At 53.2% G+C, this 20,556-nt stretch overlaps 1 protein-coding gene across 1 annotated transcript; it reads left to right on the top strand.

The window, feature by feature from the left end:
• Positions 1-2,070: 2,070 nt before the first annotated feature.
• On the top strand, positions 2,071-19,132 carry DUSP4 (dual specificity phosphatase 4). Its single transcript, XM_027529968.1, has 4 exons — positions 2,071-2,963; positions 12,977-13,122; positions 14,098-14,317; positions 14,951-19,132. Exons 1-4 carry the CDS (start codon positions 2,531-2,533, stop codon positions 15,334-15,336), a joined length of 1,185 nt encoding a protein of 394 aa, XP_027385769.1. The 5' UTR covers positions 2,071-2,530; the 3' UTR covers positions 15,337-19,132.
• Positions 19,133-20,556: the final 1,424 nt, after the last annotated feature.

The raw sequence follows: 20,556 nt of genomic DNA, 5'->3' as shown, positions 1-20,556 counted from the left end.
TGAAGTCCTTGTAAAGGCATCGGCGTTTTTCTGAAAGCGGATTCCAGTACTGCCCAAGAGCGTCCCGGGAAAGCCGGGGAACGTGGGCGCGCGGGGGGCTCCTTGGAAAGGGCGAGCTCCTGGTGTGCCAGGGAAAGCGAGTCTTTACACAGAGCCTCACGACCACCTCAGCACGCGAAAAACCGGACAAAAGCCTTGGGAGGGAATACAGTCCCCTTCCCAGCGGAGAAGCCAAGCAGCAAACCTTTGACCGCTGACCTCCCCTCTGGAGTGCCCCGCGGCCTCACTGGGTCCTCAGTGGTGGCCGCTCCTCGTGCGCCAAATGTCGAGGGGAACCCGAAATTGAGTAGTCAAAATAAATAAAGTAGTGGCTTAAACAATTAAAATTAGTGCCGCCTCCCCACAAGTCCACGATGAATAAAATAGTAAATTCTAAATAGAGACGGGACCAGTACATCGCAGAGCTATTTTGGGGCACTCAGCTTGGGCCTGGGCTCCGGGAGCCCGGACGCAGCGGGAGGGGATCGAGGGCTGTAGATTTCGGAGATGGAGGCCGCCGCCGAGGCCGGGCTGGGGACTGAAGGGGTGGCCCTGGGGCCCGGAGTCTACAGCCCTGGAGAGCCGCTCCACGGGGAACAAAGGCGGAGCGGAAGGCTGATTCGGGGGAGGGAGCGGGTTCACCGACCCCTGTCGCCTCCGCCAGCCAGGAACAGAAGACTCGATCCCACTGCCACCGGGGCCCCGAGCGAGTCCCCTAATTCCCTGTTCGGTGGTTAATTCTCACTAACAAGACTTGGCAAGATGTCGGACGCATCATTTTTGGCTTCTGTCGTGTCCCCCACCGCTGCGCGCACGCACCCCCTGCCAAAAGTGGCCTCTGGGAAATAAAATGCATAAGTAGAAGCGGGGGCGGGGAAAATGAGACCGGACCGGGAAAGAGGGACGCAAAGAAACCCGAATCGGCCCTGGGACGTATTAAATTCTTTACCCGTCAATTTCTCCGGGTCTAGTTTCGCACCAAATGTGGACCCTAATTGTCATTTCCTGAGAGACAATTCACACGAGTACGAGAGGCGTGAGGACTTTTCCAAAAGCCGAAAATGTCCGTTCCCCACCCCCCCCCCCCCCCCCACTCAGGGTTAAATAAACATCTTTAGGAAGCGTGGAAGGGAGTGGCACTCCGCCTTCCTCCTTGGGAACAACATTCCGGATCCAATTAATGTCTCCCTCTGGGTCATAAAGCAACAAACTCAACACTTCACTCGTATTACCGGGCTTCGGGGCGCGAGGGCTTTCTCTTTCATCTCCTGGATTCGGGTTTGCCCATGTTCCTCGGGAAGCTATAAAACTGATTTATACCTTAAGATGAAAATCGATCAGGCTAAGGCAGAAGCTAAAGTCTGAGAAACTGCAATTGAAAAAAAAAAAAAAAAAAACCCAACAACAACCAAAAACGCCTGGCGGGCCAAACGCGCTCCGTAAGGCTGGGGCGAGGAGGGCCTGGCTGGGCCGGCTGCGATGCGGCGTTTCCCAGTCCCCTTGGGTACTAGGGGCCCACCTGCGGGGCTGACAAGGGGGAAGCGCGGAGGTAAACCGGGATGAAAGCTCAAAACCGAGTCCGGCCCTCCGCTAGGCCAGCTTCTCGGCTGGCGATTTTTTTCCGCGTATCATCGCCGCCACCACCGAGGCGGGGGTGCAGTGGCTGCAAGGCAACTCGGGTCGGGCTGGACGCGAACGGAGGCAGGGGAGAGGCGCCGCCACGCTCCATTCACAAAGTCCCGGCGCAGCCGCTCGCCTGCGGGTCGGAGGCCTCCTCCCTTTTCCTCTAGGTCTCGGTTTTATGAATGGGCCTGGCGGCGACCGCCGCGCGCCCTGTTTACTCCGCTCTTTGTGACGTCGCGTCCCCGTGACCAGGAGCGAGCGGCCGGCACTCCATTCACTCGCTGGGGCGTGCGGAGGAGGTGGGGCCGGAGGGGCGGGGGGAGCCGCCAGGGGGCGGGGAGCGGGCGCGGGGGGCGGGGCAGGGCTCGTGGCCCAGAATGGAAAGAGGCGGAGCCTCGCGAGGTAGTAATGCATCTGCCCCCTCCCGGGGGAGAGCCGAGGAGCATTAATAAATCTATACGCCGAGGAGAGGAAACTCTGGCTGGGGCAGAGCGCGGAGCTCCGGCAGTTCGTGGGGGAACCGCGGCCGGAACGGCAGCGCAACGGGCGAAATACAATAGAGGCAACAACAGAAAGGAGCCCTCGTACCTCTCCCGTAAACACACTCCACTCCACTACCACCTCCCCCTTGGCATCGTGCTGCCCGGCGCCCGAGGCCGCCCGGACTGCTATGTAACCGAGAAGCTGCGGGAGAAAGGGGAACCCGGGAGAAGAAATTCGCCAGTGAGAGCCCCTAGGGGCCAAGTTTGCGTCCGCTTTTGCTCGCGCGCGCCCTTTTGTAGACCCCCGCTCACCCCTTCCTGGAGCCCAGCTCGCCCGGGAGTCCCTCGCCTCCTCGGGTGTCCAACAGACGCGGTTCCCGGCGACCATGGTGACGGTGGACGAGCTGCGGGAGATGGACTGCAGCGTGCTCAAAAGGCTGATGAACCGGGACGAGAACGGCGGCGGCGCGGGCGGTAGCGGCAGCCACGGCGCCCTGGGGCTGCTGAGCGGCGGCAAGTGCCTGCTGCTGGACTGCAGACCGTTCCTGGCGCACAGCGCGGGCTACATCCGAGGCTCGGTCAACGTGCGCTGCAACACTATTGTGCGGCGGCGGGCCAAGGGCTCCGTGAGCCTGGAGCAGATCCTGCCCGCCGAGGAGGAGGTGCGCGCCCGCCTGCGCTCCGGCCTCTATTCCGCCGTCATCGTCTACGACGAGCGCAGCCCGCGCGCCGAGAGCCTCCGTGAGGACAGCACCGTGTCGTTGGTGGTGCAGGCGCTGCGTCGCAACGCCGAGCGCACCGACATCTGCCTGCTGAAAGGTAAACGCGGGCGCCGGGCGCGAGCTGGAGGGTCGGTGCGGCGGGGCTGGGCGGCCTGCGCGTTAGTGGGCAGAAGAGGTGCCTGGGGGTGACTCGTGGCTGCGGGATGCCCCCCGAACGCTTTTTTGTGCGTATTTGTGCGCGCGCTGGTGTGCAAGGCTTTTGTATATTTGTGTGCAAGTGCGAGCTCCTGAAGTCCTCAGAGATGGTGAGGGCTCAGTCACCTGCAATTTCCGGACCCTTCCCGGCGATTCTGCATTTGTTTACACCAACGGTCTGGCCTTGCGGGAGAAGCGACTCAACAGCTTTTCCACCTTCGAGTCCTGGGAAGCGCTCTCAAGTGCCACTACGCGGGAGGTGGGGGACAGGTTAGGCCTGTTGGTTTGGCATGGCCGGGTCCCGCACCGAATCCGATTACGAGATTCCAAGACGTGGGGAAGAGAGGGAAGGAGGGTGAGCGCTGGGGTGCGATCGGTTCTGCGGCTCCTGCTGGAAACCAACCGTTCATAAATGCAAAAACGAGGGTCAGCTTGCGGGCTTGGTTGTGCCGCCCAACTCCGAGCTCCACCAGGAAGGGTGGCCAACCCCTCCCGCCTCGGGCTAGACCTAGGCTCCGGAGACGGAGGCTGGAGGTCCGAGTATTTGCGGGGGTCGCCAAGGGGGACGGGGCCTCTTAAATGAAGGCAGCTGAGAAGTAACGACCTTTTGTTCAGACTCAAGACTCTCAGATGGCGGCGCGTGCTTAAGTGCGAAACTCCAGGGAAGGGGAGATCTTACCAAATCTAAACTCCGAAAGGGCCGAGGGCTACCCAAGTACCTGGAAGGACCCGGGCGCCGGCCGCACCTGCCCGGCCAGGCCGGGAGCGGGCAAGTCGCTGGGGCCCTGCGGCGCTGCGCCCCTTTCACCCGCGCCGCATTCCGCGCATTCCTTAGCCCGCTGCGGGTCCTGGCCGCCCCAGGACCCGAGGGAGGCGTTTCGAACCCCCGCCATCAAAGGGCCGCCCCTTTCCCTGCCGGCGCCCCCGGCCCCCTCCCTCCTGCCCTTCCTCTCCGGTCCCGCTCACCGGAGAGGAAGGGAGATGGGGCGGGAGGCGCGGCGGCGGAAACCTCTCCCCACCGCCCCTTCCAAAAGGCACGACCACACCGCTCGGTGCCGGCGGGTCGGGCTGGCCCCTGTGAACAGCGGGGGGCTTTGTTCTCGGCAGTTGTTTCCTGGCCATTTGACCTGTCAGCTGCTGGGGAAATGCTGCTGTTGACCTTTGGTTGAACCACTAAGGCGATTTTGCTGATTTTTCTTTCTTTGCGAGGGCGGCCTTTGGCACCTCTGATTGGGCCCAGCGTTCCTCCCTTCTCCTCCCAGCGCTTTAAGGGAAAGTGCCAGGAAGGGCCTTGCACCGGAAGGACCAGGCGCTAAGCGAGGCGACCTGGGCGCAGGGGCCCTGGGGCCCCGGGCGCCGAGGTGTGCCGGGAGCCCAGTGGTCCCGGACTGGGTGGAGCGCGGGGATGGGGTCCCCGAGGTTGAGCACATAGCTCGTCCTCTGCGTGGTGCTGGCGCACGTAGGGACAGTGAGAGAAATTTCTCTGGGACGAAAGCCCCTTCGAGTGGCAAGGGCTGGCCGCTGTGTTCTCCGAGCTGTGCTCACCTCGATCGCTCCGGATTTGGACCCCGATCGCACGCCTGCCTGCTCGGCTTCCGAACCCGGGACCCTTCTCGAGGCAGAGCGGACGCACGTGGCGTCTGGGTTCGTTTTGTTTTCTTTTTTTCCTGGAAGAAATCCAGAGAGGACCGCCCTAGGGTTTCCGGGCGCGCACTTAGGCCTCGCTATTGGAGAGAGAAGGAGATTTTTAAGGTTCCCTCCTCGGGCTCACGGCACCTGCCTGGTTCCCCCGAATCCCGCCGAGAGAGCCCGGAGCCAGATCTGTACCGAGAGCCGCCCCGCGGGCCGGCCGCCGGGCGCGAGGCAAATGCTAGTCTGTAGGGTCGGCAGTCCCCTGGCGGTTGGCGAGGTGCCTGGCCGAAGGAAAAGGAGTGCTTAAGGCTGTTTCCTCCCGAGGCCTGCACTGCCTCCTGTTGCCTGACCCGGCGCGCGCAGGGGCGGACCGCTCGCTGCCTCTCCCAGACCGCATCCTCTGAGCTGGGGAGGGTCATGGCCTGGGCGTGGGGTCCAACTTCTCTTCATAGGCCCTCCCGGGAGGGGCCAGGAGAGGTTCAGCTGGGTCTTTCTAAGCAAAGGGAGCCTGCCTTTGGACGCAACTGCCGCCTAAAATTCAGAGTGTGGGGAGGGAGGGTATCTCCTTCCAGCTTGTTCTGCAGTGGTGATAGAACATCTTTGAGGTTAACTGGTTCAAATTCTATTCAGCTCAGCCTGTTTTCATTTAGGTGCTAAACAGAGGCGGTCTTCACACAGTTCCTCTTTCTTTTCCTTGCCTTCCCCTGCAAAGGAATCCCCCAGTGAGGGCAGAAGGAAATGGGCTCCCTTGGCGCTGCGGGGAGGTGCGCCTGGGGGCGGACAGTGCAGAAGCCAGCGGAACAGCAGGAAACGTGGGTTCCTCGCAGGAGGCCCTGGGGGCAGGAAACTAAAGGGAAATGAGAGGAGACAAGCCCCTTAGATTTATCTTTAGTAAATACCTGAATTGGTTAGGTGTTGGGTAATTTGGATGATTCCACGCCCCCCCCCCCCCCCAGTTTGTTCCTTTATTTTGCAGCCAGTGGGGCCTTCTGTGCAACCATTCATGTGTGGTGGTGGGTGTGGAGTAAAAGTGGTCAGACATTAAGCCGTGGAAAACTGTTGATATCTGCCATCCTGGGGGGACAGTAAAAACAGCCGGATATTTTTAGAGGTTCTATTACCCTTCCTGGTCACAAGCTATGGACTTTTACCAATTAACTGTGTTTAAACAGCTGATTTTTCTATTTATGCCACTTTGAAGGGCAGTTGGTTATATATTACAGGTAGTTAATAACTAATACCACAGGCAAGAATTCATAGCTTTACTTAAGATTAAGGCAGTGCTAGCTGGCCTTTACAATTCCTAATAATACCCAAGGTTTGCTAAAAGCAGTAACCCATATCACTACATTTTCTGGTCCTTTGGCTAGTTAATCTTCCCACTGGGGTAAAACTCATTTTATTGAAAACCCTGTAAGGCATTTTGGGACAGTTTAGAGATTTCAGCTTTTCAGATTTAATTATAGTACACATCTCTTTTGAAATCCCTTTCTCTTTCTTTCATAGATCCTTGGTTTAGGGTTTTAGACCCCCTCCCCCCAGTAGAGAAAGACAAAAAGAGCATTTTTCTTACCTTAATAGACGTCATTCTTTACTTCCCACATCCCCCCAATAAGAGATCAGTCTGTTACACAGAAGATTTCAGGTATAAAAACATTATCTTACTTTTTCTTCTATCTAAAGTTCTTCTCAGCCTGTGACCTTTGTCAGTTCTTACTCAAGTTCTGATTTAAAAGCCGTCCTGGAGCTGTTTTGAGAAATTGGGAAGATCAATATACTCCAGCTTCTCCTTCCAGGTCGGAAGTCTCATACCCGATGGTCCCCAAGCCTGATCATAGCGACCTGACGTGATAGCTTCCGTGTGAACAGCGACTAAGGCCCGTCCTGAGAGCTATGGGCAGAGGTCAGGTGGCTGTGTTCCATCTTTTCTCTTTCTGTGTCCATCTGCCCTGCCTATCCTCATTTCCAGGTCAGTGGCACCAAACGGCAGAATCCTGGGGGATGCTAAGGGCAGCTCTTTCACCCAAAGGCAAAAGGACTGGCTTTTCTCCTTGCAAACAGGACACGATATACCCATGACAGCGGAGAACTGTTAGAATTACAAACGTAAAAATAAAGGTAGGCCTTAAGGGAAATTCCTAACCCAGAGTGTGAGACTTTAAAGAATTATAAAGAATTAGGCAAAGTCACTACTCTTTGCATCATCTGCACTGGATGGTTCCAGTAGGTGTTGACTGAGAGTGACAGCCTGATTGTCAGGAAGTCCATCTCAGCTCCCTTACAGGAAAGGTGGGCTTCACCGAGAACTCAGAGAGGAGAAAGGGTGACCTTTTTAAAGAGCCAAGGAATTCCTTACAAAAAATCAGAACATCCGAAACCAGATAGCTGGTTTCCTTCCTGGAAGGCAGTTCCCGTTTAACAAAGAGGAAGTTGGGGAGGAAGAAATGAAGACTAGACGGAAGCCAGATTGCTGAAGGGAGCAGATGGCAGAGAAGTACCTGGAGGGGCTGCAAGCGAGATCCAGCCTAGAGTGTGACCTCGAGTGTCCAGCCAGCTGCCCGGGACACCAGAGGTAGCAGACCCAGGACCCAGAGATGAGGAGCCCATACATGTAAACTGGAAGTCTTGGAAATTCTCAAAGCCAAAGGACCTTCAGATGTCCCCAGACTTTGCCTGCTGGGCAGTGTTTGATATTGATAAGACGTCCCAGGACAGCAAGGCCATGAGCCCTGTTTGTGAACAGGTTGATATGAGAGTGTAGAGAGAGTAACAGGGAAAAAGTGGCAGCCACATTAAGATCCGCGACCATCGTCACCACCAAGAGGCTGTCCTTCCCATCACAGACCCCATTAAGAGTCCTATTATGGCGAGATGATGGGCATCACAGCAGCCTGCCCTTTCAAAGGACTTCTCACACATCTCCCCCGCCCCACCTACATGAGCAGGGGGCCAGCCAGTTTCACGGTTTCTGTCAACTTTGAAAACTGCCTCCCTGTCTGTGTGAGAAGACGAAAAGAACACAGAGTTGAACCGTAGGCGTAGTTATTCCTCAAGGAAGTTGGGTAGAAAATTATAGTCCTTTCTGCCCCGCCCCCCCAGACGCTCCAGTTTTAAAATTAAGATGAGAAAATGAGAGCTTTAAGGCTAGAAGGTATATTATTAAATAAGAACATGGGAAAAACAGGTCAAAATTAGTCAGCCTATCTGTTACCGAATTACATGCGACAGGACGTAGAAAAAAAAAAAAGGGAATTCACTGGCGAATGTGTTGTGAGATTGTGTTCAGAAGGTGGAAATACACAGGTCTGATGGAAATATATACCTGCTGTCAGTTGGTAGTCGGCAAGTCAGTTCATGACCATTCAGGAGCACAGAATGTTGGAACTTCAAGATAGTGTCTGGAATCCTTGCATTCTGAGGGTGGAAAACGGGGCTTAGGAGGGGATGTGTCTCTTCCAGCTCCCACAACAGAGCTGGGGCTCCTCTGCACCCGTCTGCCTACCCCCTCCCATCCCGCATAGCTCCAAGGCCACAGGATAGACGTTCTCCCATCCCACCCCACCGTGTCTACAGTGGCAATAAACTTTCCCTCTCATGAGTTCTGGATAAAGCTTGGAGATCTAAATCTAGCTCTTGGGACTTCCCTGGGGGTCCAGTGGCTAAGACTGTGCACTCCCAGTACAGGCAGCACAGGTTCTATCCCTGGTCGGGGAACTAAGATCCCGAATGCTGCAGGATGTGGTCAAAGATAAAAAAATACAAGTCAATCTCGCTCTTGCTGAAAGGGTCGTGGCTGTGGTACCTGCACAGATGTGAGCTGGGGAGGCAGGCACTGAGGAGAGAGGCTGGGAACAGTCTTCTTCCCCGCCACCCACCATAAGAAACTGAGTTTCGTTTCCATCAGGACCTAGTATAGGGCTACTCTATATACTTCTAGAGGAGCTGACCTTTTTTTAAAAGTGAAATGATCCATGTGTTTATTACGTAATTTGAGCTCTTGAAATACACGTTCCCCCAAGAGATGTAAGACATGAGTGGTGTCCTGCAACAGCTCACGGCCAGGCCAGGTGTCTGTCGCCCTGTACTGGGCTCGTGCCCCACTGCAGCACATGCCATGTACAGTCTGGGAGAAGAAGAGCCAGCAAGTGCCTTTAAGTGCCAGGGGAGTCCCTGTGATGGGGACCATCACTGTGAAACCAGAGTGCCATGAAATCACACCCTCTATAAATGCAGTGCGTTCAAGTTGTTTTTATTCTGTTTCATTAAATTAAAAAAAAAAATGCTGGTCACGACTCCTCCATAACTACCTGGAGTTCGAAAAGCATCGGAGAGAAGCAGGGTCCAGTGAAATGTCAGCAGTGCCCTGTTGACATTCTTTCTATTTCCGCATCAAAATTCTTTCCTAGAGTGATGAACCACTGGGCGGGTGGTCGCTGAGAGAAGGGCCACTGGAGAAGCAGTGGTGGGGAAGCACCAGGATGGGTCCTGATGACCAGGGTCCAAGTGACTTTGAGGCCCCTTCTGGAGAAGGCAGTACTCCACTCCAGTACTCTTGCCTGGAAAATCCCATGGACGGAAGAGCAGGGTAGGCTGCAGTCTGTGGATTCACTGAGTCGGACACGACTGAGCAACTTCACTTTCACTTTTCACTTTCATACATTGGAGAAGGAAATGGCAACCCACTCCAGTGTTCTTGCCTGGAGAATCCCAGGGACAGAGGAGCCTGGTGGGCTGCCGTCTGTGGGGTTGCACAGAGTCGGACACGACTGAAGCGACTTAGCAGCAGCAGCAGCAGCAGCTGTGGGCTGAATGCCCTTACATGGGGGCCGCCATGAAATTCAGTTTTCTCTAATGTTAAATTGGGGCTCAGCACGCCTTCTTCCAGGGCTGCTGGTTGGATACCGGGGTGGGAAGAGCCTGACACATAATGAACATTTCCTTTTAAGAGGGTCTGTCATTTTTATTAACCTGGATCGGAGTGTGATCTTTTGGGGTGTGGACTGAATGGCCCCCGACCTGCACTCCTGTATCTGCACTGCATCACTCGGGAGCTCCCGACCCCACAAGGGTGTGTTCTACTCATCTGAGGTCCTGGCCTGACTGCAGCTCCTGGGCCCCAGAAGGAGGTCCTTTGCTGATGCTCCTCGTAACTACCAGCCACAGATCCCACCACAGCTAATGATGGCTCCGGAGGGAAATCCTTTCCATTGCTCCCATGTCAGGGACTCCACCCTCCCTTTGCTCCTGTCTCCAGAGCGAAAGAACTTTTCAGTAATCATTTTGCCGCTTCATTGTAATGGTGCCTTTTCCTGACCACTGCTATCTCTCTGTCCTGTTATGTGCAGCCTTGGGGAGATGACAGATAGCTCCCCCTTTCAAGCCTGGTCTGGTCTCTGGGCCTGCCTGCGCCCTCCCCCATCCCCCACACCTGCCACACCCCCAGGGTCAACTGCAGGCTGGGGACCCCTCCAGGGTTCTGCTGCTCCCTGGGGATTGACTGATGGTCAGCCCTGGAGGTAGCAGATGTCCTTGACTGGGCAGGGGATGTGGGATGCAGGAAGTGCCTAGTACCTGTTCTTCTGCTGCCTAACTACCAGCTCTCGAGATGCCCACTGGAAAAAAGAAGGAAAGCCCAGGAGGAGAAAGCTGTCCTGAGTGTGAGAAATTGTGAGTGAAGCTGGAGTCCCCTTAGGTACTGAAGAAGGAAACGTTCATTGAGTGTCTCCCTGGGGCCAGGCACAGCGCACACTGGCTGTTCCAGTCAGTCCCCACTAGAGACTCCCGGCCTGGAAGTTTCATTACATTTTACAAATGAGGAGGAGGCTCAGAGAGGTTCAGTGATGTCTCCAGGCTGCACAGCCTATGATTCATTCACAGGGCTGGCATTTCAACTCAGAGCTGTGAATCTGACTGCAAAGGCAAGGCTCTTTCACTTCCGTCTGATGCCCTGGTCTGTGCCTTCTCAGCAACGGGAAGAACGTTCTTTCTACCACTGAGTCTCCTTGGCTCCTTCAGCCCTAAGAGCTACTGGTTCTCTATGACCTTGGAGCCTCGCCCTGACCCTCCTGTGACTGCTGGCCTGCCCGTCCAGGTGATGAGCTTTTGGGAGGGCACCCCTCAACGTCTTGTATCTCTTTGAGATGTATTTTAATGTTCAAATTATGTAATAAACACACAGATCCTTTCACTCAATTTTTCAGATCCTCTAGAAGTACAGAGTAGCAAGTGATGGTGTTTCATATAGACACTCAACATTGGTTTGTGGATGGACCCACTTCTCCTTTTACTTTGTCCAAAGGGCAGCATTTGCCGAAGTTTCCATCCCAGAGGCCCATCCCAGGGGGCTTCAGCTAAAGGCACTCGCCGGCTTTCATTGCTCATAGCCTGCGTTGGGGGCGGAAGCATTAGCAGGTTTATAGGTGAAAGGGAGGGCTGCTTCTGACAAGAAGTCCACTCAGGCCACTAGCACCTCTGAAGAGGGCAGGACTGGGCCCTCCAGCAGGTTTTCCCTCCAGGGAGGCTGGTCATTATGACTCAGCAGAGTGAGGGCCTGTGACCAGAGAAATGGCCATTTATAGCCTGGGGGAGGGAAACCAGGAGCCTCCCGCTCAGAGAGGAAAAAATGTCTGCCCTGTTTCTGGAAGCCTTATGATGTGGCAAACGATCATTTTCTTTCCTCTCCGAAGCGGTAGTGTCAAGGGTTGGGATTCAGGGCAAGGAATTGACTAACCATCACATGTTGGAAAACTGCTTTGAATGGTCGGGATAGAGAGCAATGGCACCCCCCCGTCACTTAGTCATAAAGGTGTAGTGGGCCAGCTGCCTGCGTGACCATCCGTTGAGTGGTTGTTCCACAACCTGCAGACCCTGCTGAGTTCATTTTTAATCTATTTTTGGTCCAATAGAAACTGCAAAATAAAAATACAAGCAGGGGGACTTCCCTGTTGGTCCAGGGGTTGAGACATCACCTTCCAGTGCAGGGGGCGCAGGTGTGATCCCCCTGATTGGGGAGCTGAGATCCCACCTGCCTCAGGGCCAAGAAACCAAAACACAAAACGGAAGCAGTGCACGCATGCTCAGTCATGTTCGACTCTTTGTGACGCCGTGGACTGTAGCCGCCAGGCTCCTCCATTCATGGGACTCTCCAGGCGAGAATACTGGAGTGGGTTGCCATGCCCTCCTGCAGGGGATCTTCCTGACCCAGGGATTGAACCTGTGTGCATCTCCTGCACTGCAGACAGATTCTTTACCACTGTGCCACCTGGGAAGCCCCCCAGACACATCCAATCAAGACTCCAGAAATGGTCCACATCAAAACAAAAACCAACAACAAAAAATTTAAAAAACAACACAAAAAAACCCAAGCAGGGCCAAACTTTGACAATAATAGATGGTAAGTTTCCCGCAAAGCAAAGTCCCAGAGTGCACAAGAAAATCAGAGACACAGGCTGACTGTCTTTTCTTGGTGTGTTTCCCTGCCCGCCTCCTCCTGCGTCTCTGCCCACCCCTGCCCAGCCGCCTTTGCCTGAATGGCACTAAAGCTACTCCACAGAAGTTGGCCATTTGTCTCCTTTTACTTAAACGACCTTCCTTCCCCGGAAGATGATTCCACAGAGAACCATTCCAGGGCTTAGCAACTCTCAGGTCAGGAAATCCTCCCGTGCCCCAAACCTGGATGAGGCAAGAGGGATTTGTTTAGATTTAAGCCCGTTTCCTCTAGTTTTGGCCCCTTGTTGATGGAACAGCTGTTTATGAGGCTGTGTGATTGGCATCTGTTCTGTTGCTGAGGTCCAGAAGGCCTGGTGCCAGGATAATAGTTTTTTTATTCTCTCCCACACTAGAGAACCTCTCTAAAAGAAGAGCTGGAGTTGGGGGATGACAGACATCTTTGTGGGTCCCAGGACTCAATTGTGGCCTCATGGAAACCCCTAGTGGCTCTTCCCTCTTTCTTTGTCATCACTGTAAAGAAAGCGTTCCTTCTTCATCTCCCCCTGCACATCCTCCTTTGTGTATCTGCATTCTAAACCGAAGTCTTGTCCCTAAAGCTTTTCTTCCAGCTTTTAGGATGCCTTCTTCCCCAAGGCAGTCTTCCCATCTCTGGAAGAAGGGCTCCTTAACCATTATCTCTGGGCCCACAGCGCCACCCAGTGGCCAATATAGGTGCAACCAGCCCTAGCTTCCCAACAGCTCTCCTCTATGAAGGGTAGTGTTCAAGTTCTCCCCTGGTTTGGTTTCCTGGTTGTTCAGTGACCCCATTAACCCGAGCATCTTTCTCCTTTACAGGTGGCTATGAGAGGTTCTCCTCTGAGTACCCAGAATTCTGCTCCAAAACCAAGGCTCTGGCAGCCATCCCACCTGCTGTGCCCCCAAGCACGGCGGAGTCCTTGGACCTGAGCTGCAGCTCCTGTGGGACCCCACTGCATGACCAGGTACGGGCTGAGATCAGACTTCTGCTTGGAGAGGCTCAGGACTCAGGGCCTCAATGCTGGGTGAATTGATGAACCCTGAGTGTTGGGATGTGACCTTAGGTGAAATCCATTATTCCTTTGAAATTCTTCCCCTTCCTTCTATCATTACCCTTACATAAAAAAAGAATGTAAAGACATAAGTCCCTGACTTCTCTCCCAGAGTTACGTGCAGACAAGCAAGGAGCCCAGAAATGTGTGGGCTGCTCTGTAGGAAGCTGAGACCCCAGCCCTGGCTCACAACAGTCAGAGCTGTCCGCCCCCCATACAAGCTAATGGTAAATGCTAAGTGAACATCAGTGGACAACCAGCCCTTCTAAGAAAACCAGCTCATGCCACTGTTATTCTTAACAAGCACACCCCTTCCAGCCCTCTCCTTTACACAGAGATGGACTAAATTGATGGGGTCCCGCAACTCGGCTCCGCAAATCCCACATCACTTGTGTTGATCCGCCTCAGAATCATGTCATTAGCAAAGCCAACATAACCTCCTTTTGCCAGGATCCCTCCTCTTGTCTTTGAGGTTGCTGTGGCGTCTGTTTTTGATCTGCAGCAAGTAGCTTAGTGGTAGCAGGTGTAACCTCCTCACATCACAAACGATGGAACAAGGCCAGCGTTGTGTCTTCCGCTTCATTGGTCACAGGGGGTGGGGGGGAGGTGGGCTGCTTGAACCAGAGAGGGGGGCCCAGCATCAAGGCAGAGCACAGCATCAAGGCCAGAGAGGTACCACTGAGCGCATCCCTCCCTCCTGGAGCCCCAGCAGGACACGGGGAGACCTGGAGGGGCTGTGTCCACAGGCCATCTTCCCAGGGCCTGTGACAGCACCCCCCACCCGCCCCAGACTGGCTCCCCTTTCCCCGTCCCACCACCCTAGCCCTCTCCCTTGCTGTCTTACACTTAAGATGTTTGGGGGGGCCCCTTTGTTTTCCCCTTCTGCAGGGGGGTCCGGTGGAGATCCTGCCCTTCCTCTACCTCGGCAGTGCCTATCACGCGGCCCGCAGGGACATGCTGGATGCCCTGGGCATCACGGCCTTGCTGAACGTCTCCTCCGACTGCCCGAACCACTTCGAAGGACACTATCAGTACAAGTGTATCCCGGTGGAGGACAATCACAAGGCCGACATCAGCTCCTGGTTCATGGAGGCCATCGAGTACATCGGTAGGCTGGCCCTGGCCGGGGCGCCGGGTTCAGGAATGGGGCGCTGGGTGCAAGGCTGGCAGAGACAGGAATCGAGGGAAGAGGGAACCACTTGGAGCTGGAGTGTTGAAGGAGGGACTTAGAAAGGGCCCTGCCAGAGGGTGCCTGTTTTCCCTCTTTCTGAGTAGGAAGGCTGACCCTTGGGGTGTTGAGTTGCCCAGGGGTAGGAAGATGGACTTACACAAACCGTAGGCATTGGTAGCTGATAGAGCCAAGAGCTTTTGCCTTGGATGTCCCACCTGCCAAGCAGATGAGACTTAGGGGTGGGGAGGAAAACACAGAGAGAACTGGGTCATTGTTCTCCTGCAAATGAAAACCCCTCCGTGTGTGCTGGCACCGGGCTTTAGCATGTGTATTTCCTAAGCCTGGCACATTTGCTTGGTTAAGTCTCCAAAACAGCCTAGAACCGACGGCACTCCCTGGCCCCGTGGGTTTCCTCTCTCCCGGCGTCAGCCTCGGAGGGCTGTTCCTTCTGTGGTTCTGAGGGAGGGCTCCGACCGATGCTTATCAGATCCTCCCCCCAGCGCCCTTGTTCCGCCCGCGGGAAGGACGGGGACTTGGGGACACTAACGGGCGCGTGGCTCTCTGCCCCAGATGCGGTGAAGGACTGCCGCGGGCGCGTGCTGGTGCACTGCCAGGCTGGCATCTCCCGCTCGGCCACCATCTGCCTGGCCTACCTGATGATGAAGAAGCGCGTGCGGCTGGAGGAGGCCTTCGAGTTCGTCAAGCAGCGGCGGAGCATCATCTCGCCCAACTTCAGCTTTATGGGGCAGCTGCTGCAGTTTGAGTCGCAGGTGCTGGCCACGTCCTGCGCGGTGGAGGCTGCCAGCCCCTCGGGGCCCCTGCGCGAGCGGGGCAAGGCCACCCCCACGCCCACGTCGCAGTTCGTCTTCAGCTTCCCGGTCTCTGTGGGGGTGCACCCGGCCCCCAGCAGCCTGCCCTACCTGCACAGCCCCATCACCACCTCCCCCAGCTGTTAGAATCCTTGGAACGCCCCCCCGCTCCCCAACCGACACCAGCCCACGTTGGGTGGGGCCCTGTGGCCGGGCAGCAGGTCCGGACTGACCCGTAGGGGGCCTGGCAACCAAGCTCCTTCCATCCATCTCTCTGGCCGACCGTGGGGCCAGCTAGAATGGCAATAAGGACCTCGAATACATATTTAAACGCAAACAAAACACTCCAACTTAGAGCAATAACGGCTTCCTCGGGAGGCAGGGAAGACCTGGGGCTTGGTTTGTGTGTCAGTTTTAGTTTTCAGATAGGAATTTCTTACCTCATTTTTTTTTTTTTAAAGCAGTAAGGCTTGAAGTTAGGAAACCCACAGATCCCGGCAAATGTGCCCTCCCGGTTTTATTAGGGGGACGGGGGTGGAGGGGAGGCAAAGGGCCGAAAACAAGTTGACCAGAAGTGCCTGCTTCTGTGTGCTTGGTCCTTCTGTATGTTGTAGTTACAGGAATTTTTTTTTTTTTTTTTGAAGAAATCTTTTAGGACATGGTTTTCCTTTTTAAGTCACCATCAACGGGTGAATACTTACGCTTAATAATAAATAAAAGTATTTATTGAGAATTTCCTCAGAGTATGTAAGTACACAAAGTCTAGGGACCGTGTCTTTAGAATATGTTCATGTTGGTGTGGACCGGCGAGCACAGCAGCGTGCAGACGTCAGTGCAGTGAGGTGGTGTGTTCGAGATGGCATGACGATCAGCTTGCATTTGCTTTCGCTGGGAAGGGGGCAGGGTGGGAGGAGGAGAAAGGGGAGGGAGGGCGTTATTAGCGTTGACCCTTGGTATCTGGTAGGTTGGTTCCAGCACCCCCTCCTTCCATCTCGGATACCAGAATCTGTGGGCGTGTACATCCGCAGATAGCGCATCCTTGAATATGGACTGGAGACTGTCTTTGAAGTTGGTTCTTGGGCACGTGGACCACCGAAGCGATTTGAAACCGCAACCATGCAACCGTTTCGGATGATCAGTAACTCAGTTTGGCGGTGGAAGCGTTTTTCTCCTAGACCTGCCCGAGGACTTATATATCATCTGTGATAAATGCCATATCGTGTAAGGTGCTCCTAAAATTAAAATTGGGTGCAGTTCAGATTTTCCTGCAGCGAATCATTTGCCAAGGTCCTTGGGGAACCCAGCTAATAAGAGAGAGACCCGAAAGGGAAGTGGAAGCACCAGGTTTTTTTTTTTTTTCCTCTTTTGCCTAAATCAGAGATTTTAATTTTAGGGGGTTTGCTTGGAATGAAGTATGCCAACAAATTCTTGTGATCTTAAAAGATTCCTGGTGTAGGTGGATATCTGTAAAGTGAATAGGTGAATAAAAAGGGCGTGGACACCCCACTGGAGGTCTTGTGGAAGATTAGGACAGCAAGACAGCGTGAGTGAGGAGTCAGGCAGACTCTTTGCAGGGAAGCTGGTTTCTGGATGGGCATTAGAGTGCCCGAGTAGAATCCTTTCTTGAGATAAAGCCGTTTTCAGGGGGCCTTTCCAAATAGAGGAGTGGCTTTTGGAACAAGGAGCAGGTGGGTTGGGCTTGGGGGGAGGGAGGAGGGAACTAACCACGGGTTATTTAACTTATAGTATTGTGGAACGGTGTTGTTACCCATGCCAGGTTAGCAGTAATTCCAAACTTGTCTAGAAATGAGAGCATGCTTTAGGTTTTGCTTTTTGGGGTTGTTTTTGCCCTCTGAGAATCGAAGTGCTGCTCACCCATTAGTAACTTCAAGCCTCGATGTCAGCATAGTGTCGGAATGCTCCTTCTTGTCCCCACGTCCCAGACAGGACCAGGTTCCTCACGTTTCCTTCCATGAACATGAACTTGGCATCATTTGTCTTACCTTTGTCAAGCCCTGTCTTGGGTGTGGCCAGAGTTCCCACTTCCTGTTTTTAGAAAAGCCCAAGGCCCCCTCCTTTCCTGGGAGCTGCTTGGCTGAACCCCTCCTGAAGACGTGGAGGGGTCGGGTTCATGACACTGGGCCTACTGAGAGAGCTCAGCTGGACGTTCCCTTGTCTTCCTTGATTCCTGGAAGTTGCTTCATGTTGTGTGATGAATTGAGGTCGAATGGGCTCCACTGCTGGAAAAGTGTGGGTTCCCACAGACAGATAGGTCCGCAGGAGGGACTGCTTGAAGGGGGAGGGAAAGTAGCTTAGAACAGATTGACTTTTTACAGAATGAGTGTACATTTGCCAAAATCTGCGTATCGTGCTTTCCCAGACCAGATTCCTGCTGCCCAGACAGTCGGAGCCCAGGACCCGCCCTGACTGGGTCTCTTCCCTGCTTTCCAATTCAAGTCTTGTGTCGCAGTGTCAAACCACTATTTATAAAGCCATTTTCTTTGTACTTGATAACAGTGTGAGTCCCCAAACCCTTAGAAATCAAATAGGAAATGGGCTTGATTGGAATCGGGGATTTGGGGTCACTGTCTACTTTTACCATCAGAAGCCTCTTTGATGACTTGCAAGAAAGAGCTCTAATGAAGACGGAACCATGAAGTCCCTCCAAATAGCCACTGGGTTTCAACAGGTGTCTCTCCCATGAAGTGATTTCTGGTGACATGCAGTTTCTGTCGCAGTCAGAAAGCTTTGCCACTTTGATCCACGGTGACCTGTGCTATTGACTCACTGGATCATGTATAGAGACTGGAGAATGCTGCTGTTCCCTCCAGTGTCTTTGTGACCCCAGGGTGTGGGTGGAGCCCCCCCCCCTCCCAGCAGTATTATACTGAAGCCACTTGTGAGCTGGTGGCAGGGAGCTCCCACCCTTAGTCTTGGCCTCTGAGGCCATTTTCCTCAGATGTCCATTCTAGCCTGATTCTAGAGAGTTGATTCTGATTCTATATGAGAAAAAATCCAAAATCCTTGGGAAGATGGGCAGAGGGAGGTGGGATGGGTGATTTCAATGTGAGGGGAGGGGGCCGTGAGATCAGAGTTTGGCCGCCAGCCTTTGTTGGTAAAGTAGGGGTTTGCCTTGGCTGCCCGTTAGCCCAGACGAGGTACACCAGGAATTCTGGAGGAGGGACCTGGGCATCAGTAGGTTTCAAAGCTCCCCAAGTGCTGTCCTTGCATAACTGAGTTTGGGAAACTTAACCTTCTGGATGGCAAGGTGCTGTTGGAGGCCGGGGCTTGATAACACAGAGCTGGCTTGTGTGGCAGAAACCACAGCAGACAGTTGTCCCTGGCCCTGCGTGGCCCCAGCTCTGCTGAGGGACAATATGGGTTCTGTCAGGAGCTCACGGGGCCTAAGACCTGGATGAGGTCCCTTTTCACGCCCCTTGAAAGCTGATCTGTGGTTGTTAAGGAACTGAAGAACGTCTCTGGCTGTCAGTGCTCTTCTTTGCAAGTTTGTTTGTTTATCACGAAGTATGGAGAGGGACTTCACTAGCAGTCCAGCCCCGTGCTTCTAATGCAGGGAGTGTGGGTTCGATCCCTGGTCAGGGAACTAAGATCCCACATGTCGCATGGTGCAGTCAGAAAGAAAGGATGGAGAGTGCCACCTCTTTGAAGAGGACCCTGCTCTCCCTTAGAGCTTATGAGTCGTGCCAGAAAGAGGCTTCTTCAAGACAGCAATGCAATACTTGTAATTTCTGTAAATAGCCCCATCTTTCAGAGTGATGTCATTTCTACATTTGATATGCTTGTATTTCTGTAGGATGTATATAGTTTAGGGGAATTTTTTTTTTGTTGTTTTGTTTTTTTTTTTAGAAAAGTCAACATGTCTGTTTTTATTTATTGCTTGAAACAAAGATCATTTGAAGAAAAATAAATACATTTTCGACCACCTCTGGCTTGGTTTATCCTTTCCCGAAAAACTGCCAATATGATGACTTGGAAGGTCTGAATCATTTATGGTAGTCTTGTGAAGACGGGCCACTCAAATCTGTGAGCTCCCTGAACACCACGGAAGGTGACAGGTGAAGGCAGAGAGGAAATCTCTGAGAACTGGATTTTTTAGACAGAAAGAAGTGAAGGGTAAGACACAGATGTCCTCATCTGAGAGTCTGCTTTCTTTTTAAAAAAATTATTTATTTTAATTGGAGGATAATTGTTTTATAATATTGTGCCGGTTTCTGCCCTCAGTTCAGTTCAGTCACTCAGTTGTGTCGGACTCTTTGCGACCCCATGAATCACAGCACGCCAGGCCTCCCTGTCCATCACCAACTCCTGGAGTTCACTCAGACTCATGTCCATCGAGTCGGTGATGCCATCCAGCCATCTCATCCTCTGTCATCCCCTTCTCCTCCTGCCCCTAATCCCTCCCAGCATCAGAGTCTTTTCCAATGAGTCAACTCTTTGCATAAGGTGGCCAGAGTTCTGGAGTTTCAGCTTTAGCATTATTCTTTCCAAAGAAATTCCAGGGCTGATCTTCAGAATGGACTGGTTGGATCTCCTTGCAGTCCAAGGGACTCTCAAGAGTCTTCTCCAACACCACAGTTCAAAAGCATCAATTCTTTGGTGCTCAGCTTTCTTCACAGTCCAACTCTCACCTCCGTACATGACCACAGGAAAAACCATAGCCTTGACTAGATGGACCTTTGCTGGCAAAGTAATGTCTCTGCTTTTGAACATGCTATCTGGGTTGGTCATAACCTTCCTTCCAAGGAGTAAGCGTCTTTTAATTTCATGGCTGCAGTCACCATCTGCAATGATTTTGGAGCCCAGAAAAATAAAGTCTGACACTGTTTCCCCTGTTTCTCCATTTATTTCCCATGAAGTGATAGGACCAGATGCCATGGTCTTCGTTTTCTGAATGTTGAGCTTTAAGCCAACTTTTTCACTCTCCACTTTCACTTTCATCAAGAGGCTTTTTAGTTCCTCTTCACTTTCTGCCATAAGGGTGGTGTCATCTGCATATCTGAGGTTATTGATATTTCTCCCAGCAATCTTGATTCCAGCTTTTGTTTCTTCCAGTCCAGCGTTTCTCATGATGTACTCTGCATATAAGTTAAATAAACAGAAAATCAGAGGAACCAGAGATCAAATAGCCAACATCCGCTGGATCACAGAAAAAGCAAGAGAGTTCCAGAAAAACATCTATTTCTGCTTTATTGACTATGCCAAAGCCTTTGACTGTGTGGATCACAATAAACTGTGGAAAATTCTGAAAGAGATGGGAATACCAGACCACCTGACCTGCCTCTTGAGAAATCTGTATACAGGTCAGGAAGCAATAGTTAGAACTGGACATGGAACAACAGACTGGTT

The sequence above is a fragment of the Bos indicus x Bos taurus genome, chromosome 27, assembly GCF_003369695.1.
Source record: "Bos indicus x Bos taurus breed Angus x Brahman F1 hybrid chromosome 27, Bos_hybrid_MaternalHap_v2.0, whole genome shotgun sequence".
Lineage (NCBI taxonomy): Eukaryota > Metazoa > Chordata > Mammalia > Artiodactyla > Bovidae > Bos > Bos indicus x Bos taurus.
This window is presented reverse-complemented; position numbering and strand designations above follow the sequence as displayed.